Below are 25,334 nucleotides of genomic sequence, written 5' to 3'. Positions count from 1 at the left end.
TCCATCCCCTCCAGGCCACCTTGGCCGCAGCCTAGTCCTGGCCAGAGTGGCTGTTTTTGCAATGTGGGCTCTCCTTCCTCCCTTTCTGTTTGCCAAAGTCTCCAATAAACCAAAGTCCACATCCGGCTTACCCCCTCAGCTCCCCTTGGCCACAGTTACCCCACCCAGACCAGATGGATGGAGGGAGGGGCTTCAGAGTAGCTCAGGACTTCCATGGGGGAGACGGTGAGGGAAGGGGGAGCCCTTAAGTGACTCCAATTCAGAGAGAAAGCAGTCTGTCCCCAAGCTGTGTTCCATCAGCACTCCTCCACACAGCCCACCCAGCAGATGTAAAACCACAGGCTCACTGGAGCCCGCAGAGCCCTGGAGGACCTTTTCTTCTACAAAAGTCATAAGCTTTCTTTTCTCTCCCCTCTCCCAGGCTGGGATTTACTCAGGTGGCAACACTTCACAGCCCTCCCCATCCCCATTCCAGTACTGCAGTAATTTAAGAGGCAGGCAGTGGGAGTTGAGATTTTAATATCATAAATCGGGTCGAGCCACACCTCTCACTGCCAGGCCCGTGGGCCTCCTATCTTCATATTGCCTGGAAGGCTGCCTGCAGCCAGGGCTTCCCCCATCCCCTGGGAAGGATCCAGCACCAGCCTGAGAAGGGAGGCAACAGCAGCTAAAGGGGTGGGAGGAGGAGGAGACAGAAGCATGTGCTGCAGGTGCATGTGTGTATGTACTTACATGTGTGAACACATATAAAGTATCAGGTTTATAGACCCTGGCTCAAGGACAGTCTAGGATGGAAAGGAGGTAGGGCAACAAGAAGCACATCTTTCCTCCTTGGTGCTTCAGCCTCACCCTATCCAAGGGACAGACATATGGGGTATGAGAAACCCATCCCCAGGTCCCAGCCTTCAGGACTGGAGCCCTTTTGAGTCTGGTGGAGTCACAGATCCAGTCTTTGGGGGACACTGGGTCTGTCTCCTTTTGAAAGCCCTGGAAAGGTGGGAGGTAAGAAGTAAAGGGAGACAGGTCCCTGCTAGAAGAACTTGACGCCTCGGCCATCGCTGACGGTGATGATCTCGGCCTTGTGTTCCTGCTGTAGGGCCTGCAGAGCCCGCAGTAGAGTGGCCTCATCCAGCCCATGGAACTCTGAACAGGGAGAGATGGGCAGTCAAAGACAATCAGCTCCTGGGGCCCAAGGCCTCTGAGGAGAGTGGTCTGGCTGGAAGCTGAGACCTCCCAGAGGCAGGGTATGCATATGCCATCTCTACTGCTGCAGCTGCTACCCACACTTCCCAGGCACTCCTTAGTATTAAGGGGTGTAAGAAAGCCTGAATCAGCATGAAATGAGTTTGTGCTTATTTCCCCCTTCCTGGTTCTCCTCTTAGACTCAACCTCCCCCACACCTCCCATTTGTGTCTGATGCTCAAGAATGACACCATCTGCTTTAGGGCCACAAAGGGGCCGTGAAAATCAGGCCTAGGGAGATCGGAGCCATTGTCACTACACACTGACCCTAGAGGATCTATCCTAACACAAAGAATATAGCCACTACTCCTGGCCAGGAGACTGTTAAACTCTAGCACTGATATCTGCCCTTTTTCTAGTTAAAAGCTGGGAGCACAGGCCAGGGGCGGTGGCTGATGCCTGTAATCCCAGAACTTTGGGAAGCTGAGGCGGGGGGGGGGGTGGTCAGGGGTTGAGATCAGGAGTTCTAGACCAGCCTGGCCAACATGGAGAAACCCTGTCTCTACTAAAAATACAAAAAATTAGCCGGGCATGGTGGCAGTCACCTGTAATCCCAGCTGCTCAGGAGGCTGAGGCAGGAGAATCACTTGAACCCGGGAAGTGGAGGTTGCAGTGAGCCAAGATCGCGCAACTGCACTCCAGCCTGGGCGACAGAGCAAGACTCCGTCTCAAAAAAAAAAAAAAAAAAAAAAAATTGGGAGCCAATGGCTAGCTGAGTATGTGGAGATATGGTAAGATACTGCAGGGAGATGTGGGAGGCAGCACACAAGCCCTGACAGGCTTGCTTACCTCACCCCTTGCGGGGGCTCAGCTAAGTCAGGGAACTTGCTTTCTGAGGAAGCCTCCAACTTTGCCCAGCCTGAGTAGTGGGCTGGGCAAGGCTACAGTGCTGAAATCATGGGGTGATGGTGGGAGTAGCAAGCAGAGACCTGCAGGGCAGGAAGGGGAACAGCCAAGAGCTGTAAACTCTGCTAGGACAACCAGGGCCTGGCAGAAAGGGGAGACATCCCCTATGATCCCAGCTAAGATCGAAACTTGTGGTGATCCAGAGGATCAGAATATGGAGTCAGAGAAAAAGAACAAGAGTATTTACGCTATGTAAAAATCAAACACTATACAAATCCTTGCCTGGCCAGAAACCAAATTATTTAAATGGGCTGGGGGTGTTGCCCAATCTCTTCAGCTGACACCCACAAATCTTGAGTCTTCTATAAGAATAAAAGGTGGAAGAAAGCCTGAGTCAGCAAGGAATGAGATTTCAAGCTTAATCCCCTGCCCTTGTTCCTCATTCAGCATCTATAGCAGATGCTGAATGAAGAAAGTTTATTTATAATACTTTATTATTATTATTATTATTTTCTGAGATGGAGTCTCACTCTGTCATCCAGGCTGGAGTGTAGTGGTACGATCTCGGCTCACTGCAACCTCTGCCTTCGGGTTCAAGTGATCCTCCTGCTGCAGTGTCCCAAGTAGCTTGGATTACAAGCATGTACCACCATGCCCGGCTAATTTTTGTATTTTTAGTAGAGACGGGGTTTCACTATGTTGGCCAGGCTGGTCTGGAACTCCTGACCTCAGGTGATCCACCCGCCTCAGCCTCCCAAAGTGCTGGGATTACAGGCGTAAGCCACTGCGCCCAGCCTACTGTTATTCTTTAAGATAGGGTCTCTCTCTGTTGCCCAGGCTGGAGTGCAGTGGTGTGATCACAGCTCACTGCAGCCTTGACCTCCTGGGCTCAAGCAATCCTCCCACCTAACCCTTCTGAGTAGCTGAGACTACTGGTGCACACCACCATGCCCAGCTGATTTTTAAATTTTTTGTAGAGAAAGGATCTCCATATGCTGCCCAGGCTAGTCTCAAACTCCTGGTCTCAAGAAATCCTCCTGCCTTAGCCTCCCAAAGTGCTAGGATTACAGGCACGAGCCACTGTGCCCAGCTGAAAAGTGAAATTCTTAACTTTTCATGGGTCATAGATGCCCTCGGAAATCTTATAATATCTATCCCTAGAAAAATGCACATGCATCCACAAAAATAAAATTTGGGATTTTTTGCATGTGAATTCAGGTGGCTTATGGAATCCTCGGACGTGGGTTAAGAACTTAGAATTGCGGCCGGGCGCGGTGGCTCAAGCCTGTAATCCCAGCACTTTGGGAGGCCGAGACGGGCGGATCACGAGGTCAGGAGATCGAGACCATCCTGGCTAACATGGTGAAACCCCGTCTCTATTAAGAAATACAAAAAACTAGCCGGGCGAGGTGGCGGGCGTCTGTAGTCCCAGCTACTCGGGAGGCTGAGGCCGGAGAATGGCGTGAACCCGGGAGGCGGAGCTTGCAGTGAGCTGAGATCCGGCCACTGCACTCCAGCCCGGGTGACAGAGCGAGACTCCGTCTCAAAAAAAAAAAAAAAAAAAAAAAAAAAAAAAAAAAAAAGAACTTAGAATTGCTTGAACCTAGGAGGCGGAGGTTGCAGTGAGCAGAGACTGTGCCACTGCACTCCAGTCTGGGTGACAGAGTGACTCTGTCTCAAAAAGAAAAAAAAAAAAAAAAACCGGCGGGGCACGGTGGCTCACGCCTCTAATCCCAGCACTTTGGGAGGCCAAGGCAGGCAGATCAAGAGGTTAGGAGTTCAAGACCAACCTGGCCAACATGATGAAACCCCAACTCTATTAAAAATACAAAAAATTAGCCAGGCGTGGTGGCGTGCACCTGTAATCCCAGCTACTCGGGAAGCTAAGGCAGGAGAATCGCTTGAACCCAGGAGGCGGAGGTTGCAGTGAGTCAAGATTGCACCATTGCACTGCAGCCTGGGTGACAGAGCAAGACTCCATATCAGAAAAAACAAAAACAAAAACAAAACAAAACAAAACAAGACAACAACAAAAAAAATGAACTGTGGGTGGGAAGGGAAAGGCATTACCCTCATCCTCTGTGTCTTCCCCGTTAGTTAGTTCATACAGGGTAAAGACGGAGTTGTTCTGGCCACTCCTGGAAACCTGTGAACACAGAGAATGAGGAGTGAATTAGAACCAAGAATCTCCTGGGAGACAGTAAATTCATCAGCTCCACCCCTCTGATCCAGGAATGATACCTATTCCCAAACGAAGACTCACTGTCACCTCTGCAGAGTGGCCTAAAAACCATAAACCCTACAAGTGCTATATTTACATGTGTACACACTCATTTGGAACCACTAAACCACAGGTCTTCACGTGTCTGAGGAGTGACCTCGACCTCTCATTCTGGTTGTTTTCCTGTTCAAGAATGGATGCTGTGTATTTGTTATATTTAGAATGTTGATGCTTCTTACCCTCTTCTCTTCCTTGAGAATGTTTGGGGCTGGTGGTTTAGGAGGAAGGGTATTCTGTCCCCACACCCACACTGGTTCAGAATATCTCATTCATGTTGTGGACAGTCCCATAAGGGTGAAGTGGGGGAGGGGCCCCAGGTTTTTTCCCTTCCTTTCCCCATTTATCTCCTGTGGCCAGAGGCTCCAGCCAACAAGAGCACTCAGGGTTCCCAGTTCTGCATTCTCCAAATATGGCCTCACATAGCCCCTGGCCTCCTACAGGCAAAGAAAGGGAGGTCCTACACAGTCAAAGGCATTGAGTCACTGAAAGAGGTTTGCCTGGAAGGCCTACACTTCCTCTTTCTGCCCCCTTCCCATTTTGCTCAGTCTGGATCTGGGGACACCAGGTATCTGCTAGGCCCTAATATCCTTTGCCATGGGTCACTGTTGAACACTTGGCAGCAGGATGATCTCACCCACTGATAGATGAGTTTCCCCCATTCTTCTGGCCTCCGCCACATGATCAGGAAGCTAGACTTGCTCTTATCCAACCACTCGAGGTTCCCTGTAAAACAGATACTTATGAAAGCATAACCAGGCGCAGTGGCTTACACCAGTAATCCCAGCACTTCGGGAGGCCAAGGCGGGAGGATCACTTGAGCCCAGAGGTTTGAGACTAACCTGGGCAACATAACGAGACCCTGTCTCTACAGAAAATACAAAAAATTAGTCAGGTGTGTGGTGACACATGCCTGTGGTCTCAGCTACTCAGGATCACCTGAGCCCAGGAAGTCAAGGCTGCAGTAAGATATGACTGAGCCACTGCACTCCAGCCTGGGTGACAGAGTGAGACCCTATCTCCCCCCAGCAAAAAAAAGCATCATGACCTAAAAAGAAACAAAGAGGCAAATAAAATACCAAGATGGGACAGAGTAGAAGAGACTCAGCTTTCAGAGAGATTCAATATTTATTTTACTATTATTATCTACAAGGTATTCATCCTTCTTCCACTGCTCTTCAGGTTTAGGGCACAGAGATTTCAATTTTGTGTACAAAGAAGAAGAAAGTACTTGGGAATTGGGCTGCCTACTTTACAGAAGACTCTGGCCTTCAAGCCAGGAGAGAGAAAAAGTTATTAAAGGGAAAAAGAGTTATCCTAATTTGCCCTCAGGAAAATCCAACTAGGAAGAAAAATAAGGAATCTGGGGAACTGAACCCACCTTTCTTCCTCAGTTCCTCTAATACAATCTGGATCGACTCCACAGGAAGCTTTCCTGGTTTAAGGTTAAGGGAATGGCATACACATGAGTTGGGTAGGATAAAAATTCTCAGAGCCAGTCCCATGTTGAGAAACACCTGCCCCTTCCTCTCCCACACACATATGTGTGCAATTTCCCAACATGATATGAATTGTCATTTCCTGGATATTCAAAGGAGGAAGGTAAAGAGAAACTCTTCCAATTAAAAGGAGCTTTATGTGATTGTGCCACTGCATTCCAGCCTGAGCAAGAGAGCAAGACCCTGTCTCCAAAAAAAAAAAAAAAAAACAGCTTTAGAAAATGAAAGGTACTGTCATTCCTCACCCTCTGTCTGTTGCCTTCCTTCAGCCTTTCTCCACAGATATTTTAGGGATGAATCAGGCAGCAAAACCAAATGACCCTTACTTCCTGGCAGGAGAGGGGCAGAGAAAATAATTAAAGGTAGTTACCCAAATCTGGGCCTCACACAGAAAAGGATGGAAGATACAGTCAAAAAGGTTTAGGTTAAAAAGCTTGGAACTTGGCTTCAGGGCAGAAATTCTAAGACCTTAATGACATCTGAGCAGTCATCACTGCCAAGAACAAGAGGGTCTGGTACTGCATTTGGGGGGTAAAATGTCAGCTACACATTTTCACTCCTTAAGCCCAGTTTGGGTAGGAATCTGCCTACCATGGGTAAAGGGGAGCTGGTGGGGGTGGGGGGGTAGGGGGCGTCTGGGCATGTGGGAAAGCGCAGAAGTACATCAGTTTGGGCTGTGGAAGAGCCTGAGGGAGGATACGCTGTAGCTTGACGTTGTTGAAGAGCGGGCTCTCCTGAGCTTCCATCACCGTCATGCTGGACTGTTTGTGCAGGCGGCAGAAGGACAGGACCAGCGAGCACCAGGCGGCCAGCTGCTTCTGCCGAGTGTCCACATTCGGTTGTAACCTGCCGGGTGAAGGGAGTGGGGCGCAGAATTAGAGGGCGAGAGGCAGCACTTGCCCGGGACGCGTTTCGGGAAGAAAGTAAGGGACTGAGGGGGTTGGCGGCCGGGTCTTTTCTCCCCCTCCCCATTTGAAGCATCAGGGCTGAGCCCACGGTCCAGGGGAGGGGAGGGAGGCACAGCGGGGCTTCTTGGGGTCTGAGCCTCACGTAAAGAAGGGTGGGAAGCGATACTGCCACGGCCACTCGAAACTCATCGCCATCGTAGTAGCCCAGGAAACCCGGAAGCTACCGGCTAAGGACTTCCGGCCTTCGCTTCCGCGCGTCCGGGCAGAAAGCAATGCAGAAAGGTTCCGGACGTCTTTCTTGAAAGAGGAAGATCTGCAGGAGGAGTCCTCGTCATCAGCCAGTCCTTCGCTGTTATCCTAAAAAGCCGTATCTTTTGGAGCAGGAAAAGTCCTGGGAAGTCTTCTGGTTCAACCCCAGAGAAAGGTCATGGCTTCCCCAAAGCAGCGAATTTTTGTTGCTGAAGTAGGACGGCAAATAGAGGCCAGATCTCCAGATCCTAGCCTACCTTTGTTTCCTCTATACTAGACTTATTTTAATATTAACATTTCTGTGAATTACCATTTGATTTGATCAACTCACAATTACCCAAGCTCCTCAATTCCAGTGTCCTTTGTTTTATTTTTAATTAATTATTTATCTATTTATTTATCTTTTAGACAAGGTCTCCGTTTGTTGCCCAGGCTGGAGTACTGTGGCACAATAACAGCTCACTGCAGCCTCTACCTCCCAAGCTGTGGCGATTGTCCGGCTTCAGCCTCCTGAGTAGCTGGGACTACAGGTGCACACCACCGCACCCAGTTATTAAATAAATATTGTTGTTGTTGTTTTGGTAGAGACGGGGGCCTCTCTCTGTTGCCCAGGCTCGTGTCAAACTCCTGGGCTCAAGTGATCCTCCTGCCTCGGCCTCCCAAAGTTCTGGGACTACAGACGTGAGTTAATGCTCCCAGCAACCAGGCTAATATTTTCTAGAGATGGGCACTCACTATGTTGGCCCAGGTTGGTCTCAAACTCCTGGGCTCAAGCAATCTCCAGACCTCAGCCTCCCAAAGGGATAACAGGTGACCAACCTGGCCCTCCAATTTCCTTTGACTTCACCATTCCTCAGGCAGCACCCATGGGAGCACACTTTGTAGCTTGAATCACTAGAGACAGCTCTACTTCCATAATGCAGAGCTGCAGTCTTTGACCACAGCCGCCTACCTCTCACCTCTGCCATGACCTTGCCTTTCTTGTCTCAAGACTTAGGACCCGTTTTGGTTTTATCTGACTCCTTACCCAGCCTAAACTACTCAGTTCTGTCCCCTTACCTACCTACCTACAGGTCAGTTCCCAAACCAATGATCGTTGCTCCATGTCCCCCGCCTCTTTTTTTCACTCCTGGTCTCTGGAGTATTGCTGGAAGAAAAATAACCAGAGTATGTTTGCCAAGCCCCAGATTCCCTGACTAGCCTCACTGCCAGGCTCTAAGGGCAGCTCCGTGATCCTTTGTCTTTTATTGACTCCCTGTCACCCTCAAGATAACTATTCAAACTTTTCCACGTTCATCAAGCCACTCCACCTGTCTCCATCTCTCTGCTCTCTGCGAAATGCCTTTCCTTCCTGCTTTGTGAGATTGAGGCTATGCATGTGAACCCTTTAAGTTTTCCCTCTGTCCATCTCTATACTTGATTCATCACTCAAAAATTGCTCTCCACTTTTACTCCTTCCTTTTTTTTTTTTTTTTTTTTTTTTTTGAGACGGAGTCTAAAACTATTGCTGGGCTGGAGTGTAGTGGCTTGATCTCGGCTCACTGCAACCTCTGCCTCCCTGGTTCAAGTGATTCTCCTGCTTCAGCCTCCCGAGTAGCTGGGATTACAAGCATAAGCCACTACGCCCAGCTAATTTTTTTATTTTTAGTAGAGACGGGGTTTCACCATGTTGGTCAGGCTGGTCTCAAACTCCTGACCTCAAGTAATCTGCCCACCTCGGCCTCCCAAAGTACTGGGATTATAGGAATGAGCCACTGCACCCAGCCTACTGCCTCCTTTTGGACTCAGAAGAAGTGTTGCACCCTTTGGCATATGTTCTTGCCTCCCCTTTTCAACTTCCTCCAGGACTTCTCTATCATCTTCCTTCTCTCCCTTGCCCTTAGCTCCTCTCCCATATACTGTAAACATGTGCAGGTCTTCCTTAATTAAAAATATTTAATCCCTGGGCCAGGCGCAGTGGCTCATGCCTATAATCTCAGCACTTTGGGAGGCCGAAGCAGGTGCATCACACGAGGTCAGGAGTTGTTCAAGACCAGCCTGGCCAACATGGTGAAACCCCATCTCTACTAAAAAATACAAAAAATTAGCTGGGCATGGTGGTGGACACCTGTAATCCCAGGTACTTGGGAGGCAGCGGCAGGAGAATCACTTGAACCCGGGAGGCAGAGGTTGCAATGAGCTGAGATCACGCCATTGCACTCCAGCCTGGGCAACAAGAGCGAAACTCCATCTCAAAAATAATAATAATATTTACATCCCTTGGCATCATAGCAAGACTCCATCTCTACAAAAAATTTTAGAAATTACCCAGGCATTGTGACACATGCCTGTAGTCCCAACACTTTGGGATGCTGAGACAGGAGGATTGCTTGACCCCAGGAGTTTGAGGCTGCAGTGTGGTGTGATCGCACCACTGCACTCCAGCCTGGATGACAGAGCAAGACCCTTTATCTTAAAGAAAAAAAAAAAAAGTATAGGCTGGGCATGGTGGCTCACACCTGTAATCCCAGCACTTTGGGAAGCTGAGGCGGGCAGATCATTTGAGATCAGGAGTTCAAGAGCAGCCTGGGCAACATGGTGAAACCCTGTCTTTACTAAAAGTACAAAAATTAGCTGGATGTGGTGGTGCACACACCTGTAATCCCAGCTATAGAGAAGGCTGAGGCACAAGAATTGCTTGAACCCAGGACGTAGAGGTTGCAGTGAGCCTAGATCACACCACTACACTCCAGCCTGGGAGACAGAACCAGACTCTGTGTCAAAAAAATAAATAAATAAAAAAGTACAAACCTTGACCTTGCCATCTCAATTTTCTGTCTGATTTCCAACCTTTCCCTCACCCAAATCCTTCATATGCGCAGTTCCTATGACCTTAGTCTCTGAGTAAAAGAAAATAAAAGAAACAAAAGGCCAGCTGCAGTGGCTCATGCCTGTAATCCCAGCACTGTGGGAGGCTGAGGTGGGTGAACCACTTGAGGTCAGGGGTTGAAGACCAGCCTGGCCAACATGGTGAAACCTTGTGTCTACTAAAAATACAAAAAATTAGCCGGGCATGGTGGTGCACGCCTGTAACCCCAGCTACTCAGGAGGCTCAGGCCAGAGAATTGCTGGAACCCGGGAGGCTGAGGTTACAGTGAGCTTAGATCACGCCACTGCACTCCAGCCTGGGCGACAGAGCGAGACTGTACCTCAAAAAAACAAAAAAGAAATTAAAAAAAAAAAGGTAAAAACACTATGCACTATACTTGGTCCACAGAATGACCAACAAATGTTTGTTAAATGAATGAATGAATGAACTATTCAGTTGATAATACCTTCTCAAAGCTCACTATTTCCTTTGCCTTTATGGCACTCCTTTTTCTTGAGATTGAGTTTTGTTCTTATTGCGCAGGCTAGAGTACAATGGCAAGATCTTGGCTCACTGCAACCTCCGCCTCCCGGGTTCAAGCAATTATCCTGCCTCAACCTCCCGAGTAGCTGGGATTACAGGCATGCGCCATCACACCCAGCTAATTTTATATTTTTAGTAGAGACAGGGTTTCTCCATGTTGGTCAGGCTGGTCTCAAACTCCCAACCTCAGGTGATCCGCCTGCCTTGGCCACTCGCCTGGCCTTTTTTTTTTTTTTTTTTTTTTTGAGATGGAGTCTCGCTCTGTCACCCAAGCTGGAGTGCAGTGGTGTGATTTCAGCTCACTGCAACCTCTGCCTCCTGGGTTCAAGCAATTCTCCCTGTCTCAGCCTCCTGAGTAGCTGAGATTACAGGCACCGCCACCAGGCCCGGCTAATTTTTTTTTTTTTTTTCTTTGAGACAGAATCTTACCCTGTCGCCCAGGTGCCCAGGTTAGAGTGCAGTGGCACGATCTCGGCTCACTGCTAGCTCCACCTCCTGGGTTCACACCATTCTCCTGCCTCAGCTTCCCGAGTAGCTGGGACTATAGACGCCCACCACCAAGCCTGGCTAATTTTGTATTTTTAGTAGAGACGGGGTTTCACCCTGTTAGCCAGGATGGTCTCGATTTCCTGACCTCGTGATCTGCCCGCCTCGGCCTCCCAAAGTGCTGGAATTACAGGCATGAGCCACCACGGCTGGCCTTTGACACTCTTTTATTCTTGTTCTGCTATTACGTCTCTGATCTTCCCTCCATCACTCTTTTATTTATTTATTTATTTATTTATTTATTTATTTATTTATTTATTTTTGAGATGGAGTCTTGCTCTGTCACCCAGGCTGGAGTGCAGTGGTGCAATCTTGGCTCACTGCAACTTCTACCTCCTGGATTCAAGCAATCCTCCTGCCTCAGCCTCTCCAGTAGCTGGGACTACAGGTGCGTGCCACCACGCCCGGCTAATTTTTTGTATTTTTGGTGGAGAGGAGGTTTCACTGTGTTAACCAGGATGGTCTCGATCTCCTGATCTCGTGATCCGCCTGCCTCGACCTCCCAAAGTGCTGAGATTACAGACATGACCCCACCGTGCCCGGCCTATATATTTGTTTTTTGAGACAGCATCTTACTCTGTTGCCCAGGCTGGAGAGTGCAGTGGTGTGATCTTGGTTCACTGTAGCCCGATCTCCCAGGCTCAAGTGATCTTCCCATCTCAGCCTTTTGAGTAGCTGGGACTACAGGCATGCACCACCACACCCGGCTAACTTTTAAAATTTTTATAGAGATGAGTTTTTGCCATGTTGCCCAGGCTGGTCTCGAACACCTAAGCTCAAGCAATCCTCCTGCCTCAGCCTCCTAGTGCTGGGATTACAGGCATAAACCACTATGCCCAGCCCTTTTCTCATTCTTTAAGTGTGATGTTTCCTAAGAGTGTAATCTCAGCCGCCTTCTTTTCTTTCCTTTTTTTTTTTTTTTTTTTTTTTGAGACAAACTCTTGCTCTGTGTCCCAGGCTGCACGATCTTGGCTCACTGCAACCTCTGCCTCCAGGATTCAAGCAATTCTCTTGTCTCAGCCTCTGTAGAAACTGGGATTACAGGCTTACACCACCACACCTGACCAGTTTTTGTATTTTTGGTAGAGATAGGGTTTCATCATGTTGGCCAGGCTGGTCTTGAACTCCCGACCTCAGGTGATCTGTGCGTGCCTTGGCTTCCCAAAGTGCTGAGATTACAGGCATGAGCCACTGCTCCCGACTAACCTTCCTCTTTTCAATGAACTATTCTGTCTTAGAGTTCTCATCCATCTAATGCCTTTACAGCTCACTTCTGTACAGGAGACTCCCACACCTGTATTTCCAGACCCAACCTCTTTCCACTCCCATCACCCCCATTTCTAACTCTCTATGGAACATAACAGCTTGTTCCACTATTACCTTATAATTGTACATGCTTTTCTTCAGGACAATTCCTCCTCCTCAATGGTTCTTTTCTATTATTACTGCCATCATTGTCCTAGTAACTCAAGTCCAAAGCCTGAGTCACCCCTAACCTCTCTCCTCCCTCAGCCCTGGCCTCTCCCTCCTGTTTTATCCAAGTCCTGCTAATTTCCTCCCTAGGGGAGAGAGTAGAAAGGGAGGTGAATTAGGAAATTATTGCAATAATCTAAGCTTGAGAAAATGACATGGAGCAAAGGAGTGTTGAATGGGGAAGTGGAAAATATTCCCTAAAATATTTTGAATTTTTACCTGAAATAAAGGTTTGCTTTATTTCCATGAATGTATCTGTCTTCCCTAAAGGTATATCTACTCCCTTCATGGCATGTATTTGCCTTCATGCATTTTATTAATATACTCAAGGGTCTGTTGGTATTTTATTTTCGTATTTTTATTTTTTTAGAGACAGTGTTGCCCGTGGTGGAGTGCAGTGGCCCAATCATACCTCACCGTAACCTTGAACTCCTGATCCTCTCCACTCAGCCTCCCAAGTAGCGGGAACTACAGACATGTGCCACTACACCCAACTGAGTTCTTGTTTGTTTGTTCGTTTGTTTTTGAGACGGAGTCTCACTCTGTTGCCCAGGTTGGAGTGTAGTGGCGTGATCTTGGCTCATTGCAACCTCCGCATCCCAGGTTCAAGTGATTCTCCTGCCTCAGCCTCCTAAGTAGCTGGGACTACAGGCGCGTGCCACCACACCCGGCTAATTTTTTGTATTTTTAGTAGAGGCGGAGTTTCACCATGTTAGCCAGGATGGTCTGAATCCCCTGACCTCGTGGATCCACCAGACTTGGCCTCCTAAAGTGCTGGGATTACAAGCGTGAGCCACTGCACCAGCCTATTTTTTTTTTTTTTTTTTTTTTGAGACGGAGTTTTGCTCTGTTGCCCAGGCTGGAGTGCAGTGTAGCGATCTCGGCTCACTGCAGCCTCTGCCTCCCAGGTTCAAGCAATTATCCTGCCTTAGCCTCCAGAGTAGCTGAGATTACAGGCATGCACCACCACGCCCGGCTAGTTTTTGTATTTTTAGTAGAGTCGGGGTTTCACCACGTTGGCCAGGCTGGTCTCGAAGCCCTGAGCTTAGGTGGTCCGCCTGCCTCAGCCTCCCAAAGTACCGGGATTACAGGCGTGAGCCACCGTGCCTGGCCTAATTTTTGTATTTTTAGTAGAGATGGGGTTTCAGGCTGGGCGCGGTGGCTCACACCTGTAATCCCAGCACTTTGGGAGGCCGAGGCAGGCAGATCACCTAAGCTCAGGAGTTTGAGACCAGCCTGGTCAGCTCAACATGGTGAAACCCCATCTCTACTCCAAATATGACAATTAGCTGGGCATGGTGGTACATGCCTGTAGTGCTAGCTACTTGGGAGGCTGAGTCACAAGAATCACTTGAACCAGGGAGGCAGAGGTTGCGGTGAGACAAAATTGTACCACTGTACTTTGGCCTGGGTGACAGAGCGATGCTCTGTCTCAAAAAAAAAAAAAAAAAAAAAAAAAAGATGGTGTTTCACCAGGTTGGTCTCAAATTCCTGACCTCAAGTGATCCACCCACTTCAACCTCCCAGCACTTTGGGAGACCATGTCTCTACAAAAAAAATGAAACACAGGCAGGGCGAGGTGGCTCATGCCTGTAATCCCAGCACTTTGGGAGGCTGAGGCAGGTGGATCACGAGGTCAGGAGATCGAGACCATCCTGGCTGACATGGTGAAACCCCGTCTCCACTAAAAATACAAAAAAATTAGCTGGGCGTGGTGGCGGGCGCCTGTAGTCCCAGCTACTCAGGAGGCTGAGGCAGGAGAATGGCGTGAACCCGGGAGGCAGAGCTTGCAGTGAGCCAAGATTGCGCCACTGCACTCCAGCCTGGGCAACAGAGTGAGACTCCATCTCAAAAAAAAAAAAAAAAAAAAATTAGCTGGGCATGGTGGCACACGCCTGTGGTCCCAGCTACTTGGAAGTCTGAGGTGGGAGGATCCTTGAGCCCAGGAGGTCGAGGCTGCAGTGAGCCATGTTTGTGCCACTGCACTCCAGCCTGGGTGACAGAGTGAGACTTTGTTTCAAAAAACAAACAAACACAAAAGGAACTGTTTGCTGTGGAGATGGCGGTTTTCTGACCCCAGGGTCCAGTGCTCCTCAGCCTTGAGCTTCTTCCAGATCACATACGTCTCCTGATTGCTGGCTTTAGCGGACACCAGGGGGCAGTGTGTTGCTAGGCTGTAGGCCACACCCAGTCCAGGACAATGTAGGATGAGGGCAAGGGAGGTGGAGGGGGGTTGTGAACCTAGTAAAGGAAGCCCCCACTGCTTTCTCCCACAGTTGTGAGGTCCTTAGGAATGGATTCCTGTTGCTTAGTCAGGGTTCCTCTTCCCAGGCCCTGGGAGTAAACTGAGGCACGAAGAAGGGGAATAGTCAGGGCTCCTGGGCAGCCTCCTGCTCCTCTTGCAGGAGTCACAAGCACAGATTTTTCCTTTGCCCCTTCCCCCACACCTCCTCAGTTGCAGGCCCCCAGCTGCTGTCCAGACCGGAAGGGAGTCTCTTCCTGCTTGTTTCCTGGAGCTGAGTTTGGATAAGGACAGGAAAGGCCCGCCTGGGAGGAAAGAATATAGGGGTGTGACCTTCATGGAGGCAGGGAGCAGGGGGGCAGGTGAAATGAACAGAACAATGGGCCATCCAGATTTTTCCAGTTCTACTACCCAGAACTGAGGGCCTATGGGAGTGGCAGGGAAGGACACAGGTTCCACTGAAATGGGAAGAAGGACATTGTACAAAAAAAGTTTTATTTTGAAGATTACAGAACTTGTGCCATTACCCCACCCGGCTTCCATTCCCAGCAATCCAGGGATCTGTGGTGGGGAAGAGAGTGAGAAAAGGGAGTAAGAGGGGAGGAGGGAGGCCTGGTTGGTGTGGGGAAGTGGAGTAAGGTGGTTATAGAGAAGCTCGTGGCTCCCTAGGCCTGGGCCTCACTGTCTTTACTCCTCCATACTACAAGAGTGATAAGGAAGGGGATGAGGCAGATGGGGGCTATGATCATGGCCAGGAGTACATCCTCTGGGGGGTCAGAGAAGGTGGGCTGCACCAGGGAGCAGTTGGCAAAGTGGATCTGGTGAGTCTCAAAGATGATCCTCTCTGCCAAGGGATTGGGGAAGCCCAGGTCAAACAACTCCGCAAAGTGCTCCAGGCATTCTCGCAGGGTGCTGTAAGGCCTAGGCGCAGAAGAGGACTTGAGTGAGGGAGGGGGTGGGCCCAGGGAGAAGAGTGCCCCACACTCACTCAAGGTCTACCTGCAATGAGCAGGCCCACCCCCTGGCCTGAGCCACCCTCCAGCACTGCCCCTACCTGCTAATCATGGCCCAGTCGCACCAATCCTTTTCGATAGAATCCATTTGATCCTTATAATGATTCCAGCAACATTGGACAGCTGTCTCATAGTTCTTCACCGTCACCCCTGTAGGTACAGATGCTGAACAATGACCACACCCCTGCCCCTCCCTCCAAACCCTCCTGCCCAGGTGCTTGCAAGGTGAACTGCCTGTCTTCAAACGTGGGAACCCTTCAGAAAGTTTCCCTAGCAAGACATTCTGGCGGAGGACAGAGTCCCAGCTCAGGAATCATGTAATGACTTCCATGTGCTAAGCACTTTCCATCCCAGCCTGATAAGAACTTCCACGTACATCTTTTCCTGGGGTCTTCTAGCCCACTTGTGAGGTGGGCAGCTCAGAGCCGCGAAGGGGCCGACCTGCACGTGAGAGGACAGGGAGAAAGACTGCAAGGAACCCCAAGAGAGAACAGAGGGGAGTTTAGTGGGGCATCAGCTGGGGTGGGGCAGGCCTTGTGGGAAAGGGACCCTCCCCACTGAACTTGCTGTCGTCCTTGCCTTCGGCCACCCTTCCACACCCCGGGTACCCACCTTCTGACCCCGTTGTGCCTGTGGTGGGAAGAGGCTGAGCCAGGGCTTCATGGGGCTTCAGCACAGCTGTGGGAAGAAACGGGAGAGGAGGGTAGCATAGCGGTGACCCAGGTAGTGGAGCCTGCGACAGGGTTGGGGGACTGAGACCCTCCGTAAACAGGGCTACCTTGGAAGAAAAAGAGGAATAATCTAGCCCCCACGGACGCCTCAGTGCCGGGGAGGGAGGGGCTGGCACCAGCTCCTAGTCACTCACACCCAGGCCCAAAGCCCCCTCACCTCTGGCCAGCTCCTGTCCTCCGAAGCCCTCTCCGCCGGGCCGGGGCCGGCACCCCAGCTTTCCCCGGGTGGGAAGCAGCTCGTGCTGCGCCCTCCCCGAGGTGGGGTCAGGGACCGTCCGAAGGCCAGTGCTGCTCGGTCCGTCGGTCCGCACCCGCACCCCGGGCCCGTTCCGGCCTCGGCCATCCAGCCCCTCTCCCCTCTCCCCTCCGGGGCCTCCCGCGCCTCCCGCCCGGGCCTCGGGGCGCCGCGCTCACCGCCCAGCAGGAGGAGGAGGCGGAGCGCTGCCGGCCGCCCGGCGCGGGTCCTAGGGGGCCGCGGGCCGCCGGCGCGCTCCACCCGGAGCCAGGCCATCGTGCAGCTAGGAGGCGAGGAGCGGCGGCTGCGCTGAGCCGGGCCCGGGTGTGGGGGCGCCTATATCCCCAGCCCAAGCTGCAGGAAGCCGCGCCGCTTCCTCGGAGGGGCTGGGACGGCGGCGGCCACGTGGGGGGCGGGGGCGACGCCCGGGGCCAGAGGCTGGAGGGGGAGTAGCTGCCGCACCCGCGCCTGGCGCCCGCAGCTCCCTCCGCCTCGCCGGCGTTGGCCCACCCTCTCGTAGCTCACCCCGCGAGGCTGGACAGCTCCCGGAACCCCGGAACCGGGATCTATTTCAGGGGCTCGGCTGCGTGGCGCCCAGGACTCTCCAGGGTCTCCCAGGATCGCTCCCTGGATTCGAGTCGCGCTCTCTCTCTTTCGGGTCTGTAGGGGTCGGCAAGCTGCTCTCCCAGACCTGGAGAACAGGGAGGAGGCTGGGAGCTCCAGCGGCCTCTCGACGCCGCTGCATCCAAAGGGCTGTCTTGGGTTGTGGGGCAAGGGGCGCCTGGAGCTGAGCCGGGCAGCTCAGGGTTCCTTATCCTATCCCTAGGAACACCCGCTGATGTCAGCCCACCAGCCAAAACCAGGGAGGAGAAGCGGGAGCCGGCCCTCCAGAGTCGGGAAAAGGTCTGCGGAGTGGGGTAGAGGGGAAAACAAAGTCCAAATACCCTCCCTTCAGATACCTCCTGGGGCCTAGACCCCACAAACCTGTTGGGGGGGGGCACAAAATACGATGGCTACGTTCCCAGGAAGAAGGTGCCACAGTTCTTCAGGACCACGGTTGGGAGAAAGAAGGGAGGGGTTTTAGAACCTTCAGTGTGCCACTTCATGTGCCTGGTGAGTGTATCACCATTTTACAGACCAAAAAACTAAAGCTCAGGGCCAACAGCCCGGGATTTGAATTCAGAGGCTCTGGGTTCTAATTCTGCCTTCCTACTCCCCAGATATAGGGCCTTGAATGACACATTTACCTTTAGGACTTCTCGTGTAAAATAGGGACATTCGCTTCCTCACCAAACAGTGACGATGGCAGCTGTGAAAGGGCACTGCACTCGCTAAATGCTAGTTTCCTTTCCTCTTTTCCTAAGTGACTTATCTAAGGTCACACCGTTAAGGAAGCAGCAAGGCTGAGCCTGGGCCTCCAGGGGCCCTGACTTTGGCCACACCACAGTTGCCTCTTGTGTCCTGGGCCAGAGGTTCATTACTCTGAGGCAGCTGAGGAACCCAAGAGCTGGTTTGGCCATGACGTTCAAGTCCCAGACACAGCTGTCAGCACCAAACTTTCCTAAATTACTCCCAGACACTGACCTTTGGACTCAGCTGCTGCTGTTGTCCCAGTTTACTGCCCACCACAAATTATCTGTCATGATCTCTCTTGAAGTCTTCATCTCAGGATCTCAAGCTCTTGGATCATGGGCATAGATAACCTGTTGTCTTCCTCTATGGTCAAGAGGCTGCTTTTGCAAGGAATCCAGTGGGAGAGAGTCAATGGCCTGCTTGACGTGAACTCCAAAGTCCTCCTGGTAAGGATCATTTCTATAATGATTCAGAAAAGAGCCAGGCAGTCTCCAAGACGTTTCAGGCTGGGACCAAATCTAGTCCTTCCTGCCTGCCTAGGATTGCTCCTTTCAAGAAGGAAACATGGTAGATTTCTGGGTGATAAGATGGGAGGAGGGAGCAAGGAGGTGCAGAAAGCAAAACAAGCCATTTTCACTGGGTTGGGGCCAGAAGCACATGAGCCCACTATGGGTTAGGACTGGGGTTGGGGTCAAGATTAAAGGGGACAAAAGCAAATGTTAGATTTAAAATAGAGCCTGGGCATCATAGTGAAGCCTTGTCTCTACAAAAAAAAAATAATAATAATTTTAAATTAGCCTGGCATAGTGATATGCACCTGTAGTCCCAGCTACTCGGGAGGCTGAGGCAGGAGGATCACTTGAGCCCCAGAGGTCGAGGCTGCAGAGAGCTGTGATTGTGCCCTGTCTCAAAAAAAAAAAAAAAAAAAAAAAAAAAAAGGACAATATGGCATAATGATAATGGATAATGATAATGGATAAAATTTAAAAATGATGGGGATTCTGAAGGTAGGTTCTGCCTCTGTCTTACTGCAAGTAACTTGGGCAGGTTATTTCACATCTCTGGAGCTCAAGATTTTCATATGTAAAATGGCCTTTAGATCAAAAAAGAAAATATAGGTAACTTGGTAGGAAGTTCCTATTTTATTTTTATCTTACTTTTTAGGAGCAGAGGCTCACTCTGTTGCCCACACTGGAGTGCAGTGGAAGAATCATGGCACACTGCAGTCTTGAGCTTCTGGGCTCAAGAGATCCTCCTGCTTCAGTCTCCCAAGTAGCTAGGACAACAGGCTTATTTTTTGTAGATATGGGGTCTTGCTTTGTTGCCGAGGCTGCTCTCGAACTCCTGGCTTCAAGCAATCTTCCTGCCTCAGTCTCCTAAAGTATTGGGATTCCAGGCATGAGCCACCGCACCTGGCCCTCGGGAAGTTTTATTTTTAGACTAGGATTGGGGTTAAGTTTGCATCATGATGTTGAGACCTCCGAAGGAGAGCTTATTATAGTCATTTCTGAGCTCGGGTGTCCAAACTGTCTAGTTGGAGAATCTGGGAATTTTCTCTCGTTTTGATTTTCCTCTTCCACTTTTCCGTGCCAGTTGGATGTTTGAATGTTTTTATTGACCTCTGAGAGCATCCTGGTAACTGAGGGTTTACTTTGGGGGTCTTTGGAGATGAATAGGGACAGGAGACCTCACCTTTCTTTTCCATGTAGCCATAGGGGATAGTCCCACAATCTGATGATCTGTAGCAATGGGTGGAGGAAGGGCTGTATTAGAAACAGAAGCTGGTTTTGTCATGGGAAGTCCCCTGTTTTCCACTGCTGAGGGCCCTCACCTTCCCTTTCTAAGCCCCTTTCTGTTTTTGCTATTAAAAAATACACTTTTTAAATCGCAAGTAATATATAAGTATATACTAGTTGCAAAATATATAACCCAGAAAACTTTGTGTCCCCACTCCTATCTCATTTCCCACATATTTTGGATTTTTTTTTAAAGAAAAGCATAAATGGGATTTTATACTCCTATTATTCAGTGACTTTTTTTTTTTCTTGAGATGGAGTCTCGCTCTGTTGCCCAGACTGGAGTGCAGTAGTGCAATCTCGGCTCACTGCAAACTTCACTTCCCAGGTTAGATCATTCTCCTGCCTTAGCCTCCTGAGCAGCTGGGATTACAGGTGCACGCCACCACATCCAGCTAATTTTTGTGTTTTAGTAGAGACAGGGTTTCACCAGGTTGACCAGGTTTGTCTTGAACTCCTGACCTCAAGGGATCCACCTGTCTTGGCCTCCTAAAATGCTGGGATTAGAGGCATAAGCCACTGTTCCCAGCCTCAATGACTTTTAAAAAACGTAACACTCTTGCTGGGTACTCAGCTTATGCCTGTAGTCCCAGTTACCTGGGAGCCTGAAGCAGGAACTTGAGCCCAGGAATTGGAGACTAACCTGGGTAATATAGCGAGACTCTGTCTAAAATAATAATAGTAATAATAATAAAGAAGCCAGGCACAGTGTCTCACACCTGTAAACCCAACACTTTGGGAGACCAAGGCAGTAGGATCACTTGAAGTCAGGAGTTCGAGACCAGCCTGAGCAACATGGCAAGACCCTGTCTCTACAAAAAATAAAAATAAATTAGCCAGACTTGGTGGCGCATGCCTGTAGTCCCAGCTACACAGCAAGCTGAGACAGGAGGATTCCTTGAGCCCAGAATTTCAAGGCTGCAGTGAGCCATGATCATGCCACTGCACTCCAGCATGGGCTACAGAGTGAGACCTTGTCTCCAAATAGAAAAAGAAGAAAGAAAGGAAGGGAAGGGGAAGAGGAAGGGAAAGAGGAAAAAGGAATGAAAGGAAGGAAGACTTAGTAATATGTCTTGGATATCTTTCCATGATACTACATATGTATGTATGCCTCTTTCTTTTTAACTGTACGTAGTATTGCCTTTAGTCTTTTTTCCCCCTTATGTCCAGTGAAATCTAGGGTATTTATTTATTTATTTATTTATTTATTTATTTTTGAGATGGAGTCTTGCTCTGTTGCCCAGGCTGGAGTGCAGTGGTGTGATCTCAGCTCACTGTAACCTCCGCCTCCCAGGTTCAAGCAGTTCTCCTGCCTTAGCCTCCTAAGTAGCTGGGATTACAGATGCCCCCTACAAGGCCCAGCTAATTTTTGGTTTTTTACCGGAGACAGGGTTTCACCATGTTGGCCAGGTTTATCTCAAACTCCTGACCTCAAGTGATCTGCCCACCTTGGCCTCCCAAAATTCTGGGATTACAGGCATGAGCCACCATTCCTGGCCTGGAAATCTAGTTTGTTTGTTTTTTGTTGTTGTTTGTTTTTGAGACAGAGTTTCGCTCTTGTTGCCCAAGCTGGAGTGCAATGGTGCTATCTCAACTTACTGCAACCTCCGTCTCCCGGGTTCAAGTGATTCTCCTGCCTCAGCCTCCCAAGTAGCTGGGACTACAGGTGCCCACCACTATGCCTGGCTAATTTTTGTACTTTTAGCAGAGACAGGGTTTCACCATGTTGGTCAGGTTGGTCTCCAACTCCTGACCTCAGGTGATCTACCTGCCTCGGCCTTCCAAAGTGCTGGGATTACAGGCGTGAGCTACCGCACCCAGCCGTAAATCTAGTTTTTAAGTTTCTTACACATTTCCTTATTCTTCTGCCCCTCACCACCTAGGGCTTGGAGAGAGAGGGATCTGGTTCTCATTCAGCTGGACATTGTCCTGAGACTTCTGGCCCCAGTGTAGGTTAATTCCTCATGAGCAGGAATCCTACTACTGTCCTACTGCCACTTCCCTTCTTGTTACAGGCCAAGGGTCATCCTGCCTGGAGCAGGGCAAAAGGTGACTTGCCCCTTGGAAAGAGTGGCATCTTTAATCTTCAACCTCCACCCCTACCACACACACAAATCCAGAGCCACCCAGGAGGAAGTAAAAAGTGCTAGGGCCTTCTACACCTTGAAATTATATGTGGAGCATCCTGCAATAAGCATCTCTATGGCGCACAGTCATTCACACCTGCTGGCCTCTCCCCCAGCTGTCTGCAAAATGAAGAGCAGAGCACAAGAGAAGATGTGAGAAAGAGTCAGGGTCGGGGAAGCCAGAAGTCCTGGCTGGCAGGGGCTGATCCTTCCTAACTAGAGAGAGGAGACAGACTTCTTGAGAGGGCAGGGAGACAGCAGGGAGAAGTGGAGGAGCCATAGCCAGGGAGCCAGCTAAGGAAGGGAAGACAAAGGAGTGGTGACACAACTACTCCATCTCTCCCTAGCCTCCTCATCTCCAGAATGATGGCACACCTGGGAGGGGCCTGACTACCTTTCAGGGGGAAAAGTAGTCATTGGGCTGGGTGCGGTGGCTCATGCCTGTCATCCCAGCACTTTGGGAGGCCAAGGCAAGCGGATCACCTGAGGGCAGGAGTTTGAGACCAGCCAGACAAACATGGTGAAACCCCGTCTTTACTAAAAATACTCTGGGCATGGTGGTGTCTGCCTGTAATCCAGCTACTCGGGAGGCTGAGGCAGGAGAATCGCTTGAACCCGAAAGGCAGAGGTTGCAATGAGCTGAGATTGTGCCACTGCACTCCAGCCTGGGCAACAAGAGTGAAACTCTGTCTGAAGGAAAAAAAAAAAAAAAAAAACCATTGGAGAAGACGGGGTCCTTCCAGAGAAATTGATCAAGTCATATTACTCATCAACTGCTGGGGACCTAACAGTCACTACCATTTATTAAGCACTTACTCTAGGCTGCATAGTGTGTCTACTGACACATGTGCTGAAAGCTTTGTATGTATGTCTTAAAGCCACACCACTATAACATCAGAATTATCTTCTCCATGTGTGAAATGGGGAAACAGGAGGAGAAAGTTTACAGTCCCAGAGCTAGTAATTGGCAGAGCCAGGATTTAAACCCAGGATAGCTTGATGCTAAAGTTCATGTCTTAGCCATTATGATTTATCACCTCCTCTCACTCCACATCAGAATACCAATTTCTTACTGGATCTGGAAAGGAGGAGAGAAGGATAGAGAGTTTCTTCCAGGACCAAATTGACTCCTCCACAAATAGGAAGATCCCCAGAGTGTGTGCACACACCCTCCTCCTCCTTCCTTCTCCAACCCTGGCTGGACAATGACATCACATGGTGGAGGCTGTTTTTTAAGAAGAACCCAGGCCAGATTTACAAGAATGATGCTCAGGCAGCGTGACTGTCAAGGACCGTGGCCAAGTGACCCATAGCACACACCCAGCAGTGCTGAGAACACAGCTAGTCCCTTAGCACCTGGGGCTGACTCATGGCTGCTGTAGGACCCAATGCCAGATGCCAGGATTGCTTTCTCCCTCCATTCATTAGGATTGTCCTGTGAAACCCTCCCCAGGAGCACTTCTACCCCATCCTGACACACCAGGAGCCTGGATACTGCATAACACAGGTTACTCATGTTTGTTTACCAAGCCTTGAAGATGACAGGCAATATGCTGTTATGCTCAATGCATCATACAAATAGTTTTATTTAAAACTGAACTATTAAATTAAGTATCATAGCAACTCACTTTACAGACAAGGAAACTGAGGCTCAAAGGTTAAATAAGGGTCAGGCATGGTGGCTCACTCCTGTAATCCCAGCAGTTTGGGAGACTGAGGTGGGAGGAGGATTGCTTAAGCCCGGGAGTTTGAGACCAGCCTAGGCAATATAGGGAGACCCCATCTCTACAAAAAATTATCTGGGCCTGGTGGTGTGTGCCTGTAGTCCCAGCTACTTAAGAGCCTGAGGTGGGAGGATTGTTCGAGCCCAGAAGTTGAGGCTTCAGTGAGCCATGATCATGCCATTGTACTCCAGCCTGGGCAGCAGAGCAAAACCCTGTATTAAAAACAAACAAACAGGCCATGCACGGTGGTTCACGCCTGTAATCCCAACACTTTGGGAGGCCAAGGCAGGTGGATCACCTGAGATCAGGAGTTGAAGACCAGCCTGGCCAACCTGGTGAAACCCCATCTCTACTGAAAATACAAAAATTAGCTGGGCGTGGTGGCACATGCCTGTAATCCCAGCTACTTGGGAGGCTGAGGCAGGAGAATCGCTTGAACCTGGGAGGTGGAGGTTGCAGTGAGCCAAGATAGTGCCACTGCACTCCAGACTGGGCAACAGAGCAAGACTCGATCTCAAAAAAAAAAAAAAAAAAAAAGAAGTTGGAGCAGTGTGAAGAAGAAGAGGTGAGAACAACCCCCAGACCGACCAAAGCCCGCGTGCCTGCCATTGCATCCTGCGTCCAGCGCCTACATCCCGCCACCATCGCTGCCACCACCATGCCCAAGACAAAGGCTGAAGGGGATGCTAAAGGAGATAAAGCCAAGGTGAAGGACAAATCACAGAGAAGATCTGCGAGGTTGTCTACTAAACCTGCTCCTCCAAAGCCACAGCCCAAGCCTAAAAAGGCCCCTGTAAAGAAGGGAGAGAAGGTACCCAAAGGGAAAAAGGGAAAAGGTGATGTTGACAAGGAGGGGAATAACCCTGCAGAAAATGGAGATACCAAAACAGACCAGGCACAGAGAGCTGAAGGTGCTGGAAATGCCAAGTGAAGTGTGTGCATTGTTGATAACTGTGTACTTCTGGTGACTGTACAATTTGAAATACTATTTTTTATCAAGTTTTTTAAAAATGCAGAATTTTGTTTTACCTTTTTTTTTTTAAGCTATGTTGCTAGCACACATAACACTTCATTGTTGTTTTTTGGGGAAGGGGCATATGTCACTAATAGAATGTCTCCACAGCTGGATTGATGTGGGGAAAACACGTTTCCCTTCTAGTTTTGAAAGATTTCCTCTTGGCTCTCAGGAGGAGGAATTCCCTGACTTTGACACACATGGCCACCTTGGCACAAAAGCCTTGTGCTATGGAAAAACAAATTCATTTTTATGTCCTTTTCTCCCTTTTCATACTTCAGCATACACTTAACTCCCTTAAGCCCAGACATCTGTTGGGACCTGACCTCTAGTCATTGGTTACCAGAGTGTCAGGCAATCTGGACTTTCCAGTGATGCCACTGAGATGGCACTTGTCAAAAGAGCAGTGGTTCCATTTCTAGATTGTGGATCTTCAGATAAATTCTGCCATTTTCATTTCACTTCCTGAAAGTCAGGTTTGGCCTATGAAAAGTTGTTAAACAACATGCTAAATGTGAAATATCAATCCTTACTCTAAACTTTCCCTGTTCAGAGCATCAGATGAAGACTTCATTGGGTTTTATAGTGGCTTTCTGATTTTTGGTAGTCCATTGAAGGAGAAGGGAGTTTGAAAGTTGTTGTAGGCCGGGCGCGGTGGCTCACGCCT

General features: G+C 49.7%; 2 protein-coding genes, 1 long non-coding RNA gene and 1 pseudogene across 5 annotated transcripts; 2 read left to right on the top strand and 2 right to left on the bottom strand.

Annotated features, from left to right (window-relative positions):
• Positions 1-502: 502 nt before the first annotated feature.
• VPS25 (vacuolar protein sorting 25 homolog) lies at positions 503-7,035 on the bottom strand. Of its 2 annotated transcripts, none has more exons than XM_003913101.3 (6): positions 6,916-7,035; positions 6,566-6,711; positions 5,748-5,801; positions 5,004-5,092; positions 4,159-4,234; positions 503-1,143 (listed from the first exon to the last, which is right to left on the bottom strand). In XM_003913101.3, the coding sequence occupies exons 1-6, from the start codon at positions 6,966-6,968 to the stop codon at positions 1,031-1,033; spliced, it is 531 nt and encodes a 176-aa protein (XP_003913150.1). In that variant the 5' UTR covers positions 6,969-7,035; the 3' UTR covers positions 503-1,030. The 2 variants fall into 2 exon arrangements, with proteins under 2 accessions (XP_003913150.1, XP_017806249.1); XM_017950760.2 differs by lacking the exon at positions 503-1,143 and adding an exon at positions 2,367-2,450.
• An 8,113-nt stretch (positions 7,036-15,148) lies between these two features.
• On the bottom strand, positions 15,149-17,065 carry RAMP2 (receptor activity modifying protein 2). The gene is made up of 4 exons (XM_003913099.3): positions 16,833-17,065; positions 16,300-16,365; positions 15,729-15,837; positions 15,149-15,595 (listed from the first exon to the last, which is right to left on the bottom strand). The coding sequence occupies exons 1-4, from the start codon at positions 16,927-16,929 to the stop codon at positions 15,340-15,342; spliced, it is 528 nt and encodes a 175-aa protein (XP_003913148.1). The 5' UTR covers positions 16,930-17,065; the 3' UTR covers positions 15,149-15,339.
• A 60-nt stretch (positions 17,066-17,125) lies between these two features.
• On the top strand, positions 17,126-23,555 carry LOC108582677. The gene is made up of 2 exons (XR_002518143.2): positions 17,126-18,452; positions 22,986-23,555. It is a non-coding gene; the product is annotated as an uncharacterized LOC108582677 (long non-coding RNA).
• A 616-nt stretch (positions 23,556-24,171) lies between these two features.
• LOC108582544 lies at positions 24,172-25,267 on the top strand (annotated as a pseudogene). Its single transcript, XR_004179458.1, has one exon. The product of XR_004179458.1 is annotated as a non-histone chromosomal protein HMG-17 pseudogene (transcript).
• The last annotated feature ends 67 nt before the right edge of the window (positions 25,268-25,334 follow it).

The sequence above is a fragment of the Papio anubis genome, chromosome 17 (assembly GCF_008728515.1).
Source record: "Papio anubis isolate 15944 chromosome 17, Panubis1.0, whole genome shotgun sequence".
In the NCBI taxonomy this organism is placed as follows: Eukaryota; Metazoa; Chordata; class Mammalia; order Primates; family Cercopithecidae; genus Papio; species Papio anubis.
Note: the sequence above shows the minus strand (reverse complement) of the source record. Positions and strands in the feature narration are given on the sequence as shown.

What these genes read in the sequence shown, in the direction of transcription:
- VPS25 (XM_003913101.3), bottom strand. Translation starts at nt 6,968, where the DNA reads ATGGCGATGAGTTTCGAGTGGCCGTGGCAGTATCGCTTCCCACCCTTC. An exon ending in CAACAACGTCAAGCTACAGC is followed by an intron (nt 5,802 to 6,565) that starts GTATCCTCCCTC and finishes ACCTTAAACCAG; the next exon opens with GAAAGCTTCCTGTGGAGTCG. An exon ending in GGAAGACACAGAGGATGAGG is followed by an intron (nt 1,144 to 4,158) that starts GTAATGCCTTTC and finishes CTCCCTGTTCAG; the next exon opens with AGTTCCATGGGCTGGATGAG.
- RAMP2 (XM_003913099.3), bottom strand. Translation starts at nt 16,929, where the DNA reads ATGGCCTGGCTCCGGGTGGAGCGCGCCGGCGGCCCGCGGCCCCCTAGG. An exon ending in CCTCCTCCTCCTGCTGGGCG is followed by an intron (nt 16,366 to 16,832) that starts GTGAGCGCGGCG and finishes TTCTTCCCACAG; the next exon opens with CTGTGCTGAAGCCCCATGAA. An exon ending in GACTGGGCCATGATTAGCAG is followed by an intron (nt 15,596 to 15,728) that starts GTAGGGGCAGTG and finishes TTCTGCGCCTAG; the next exon opens with GCCTTACAGCACCCTGCGAG.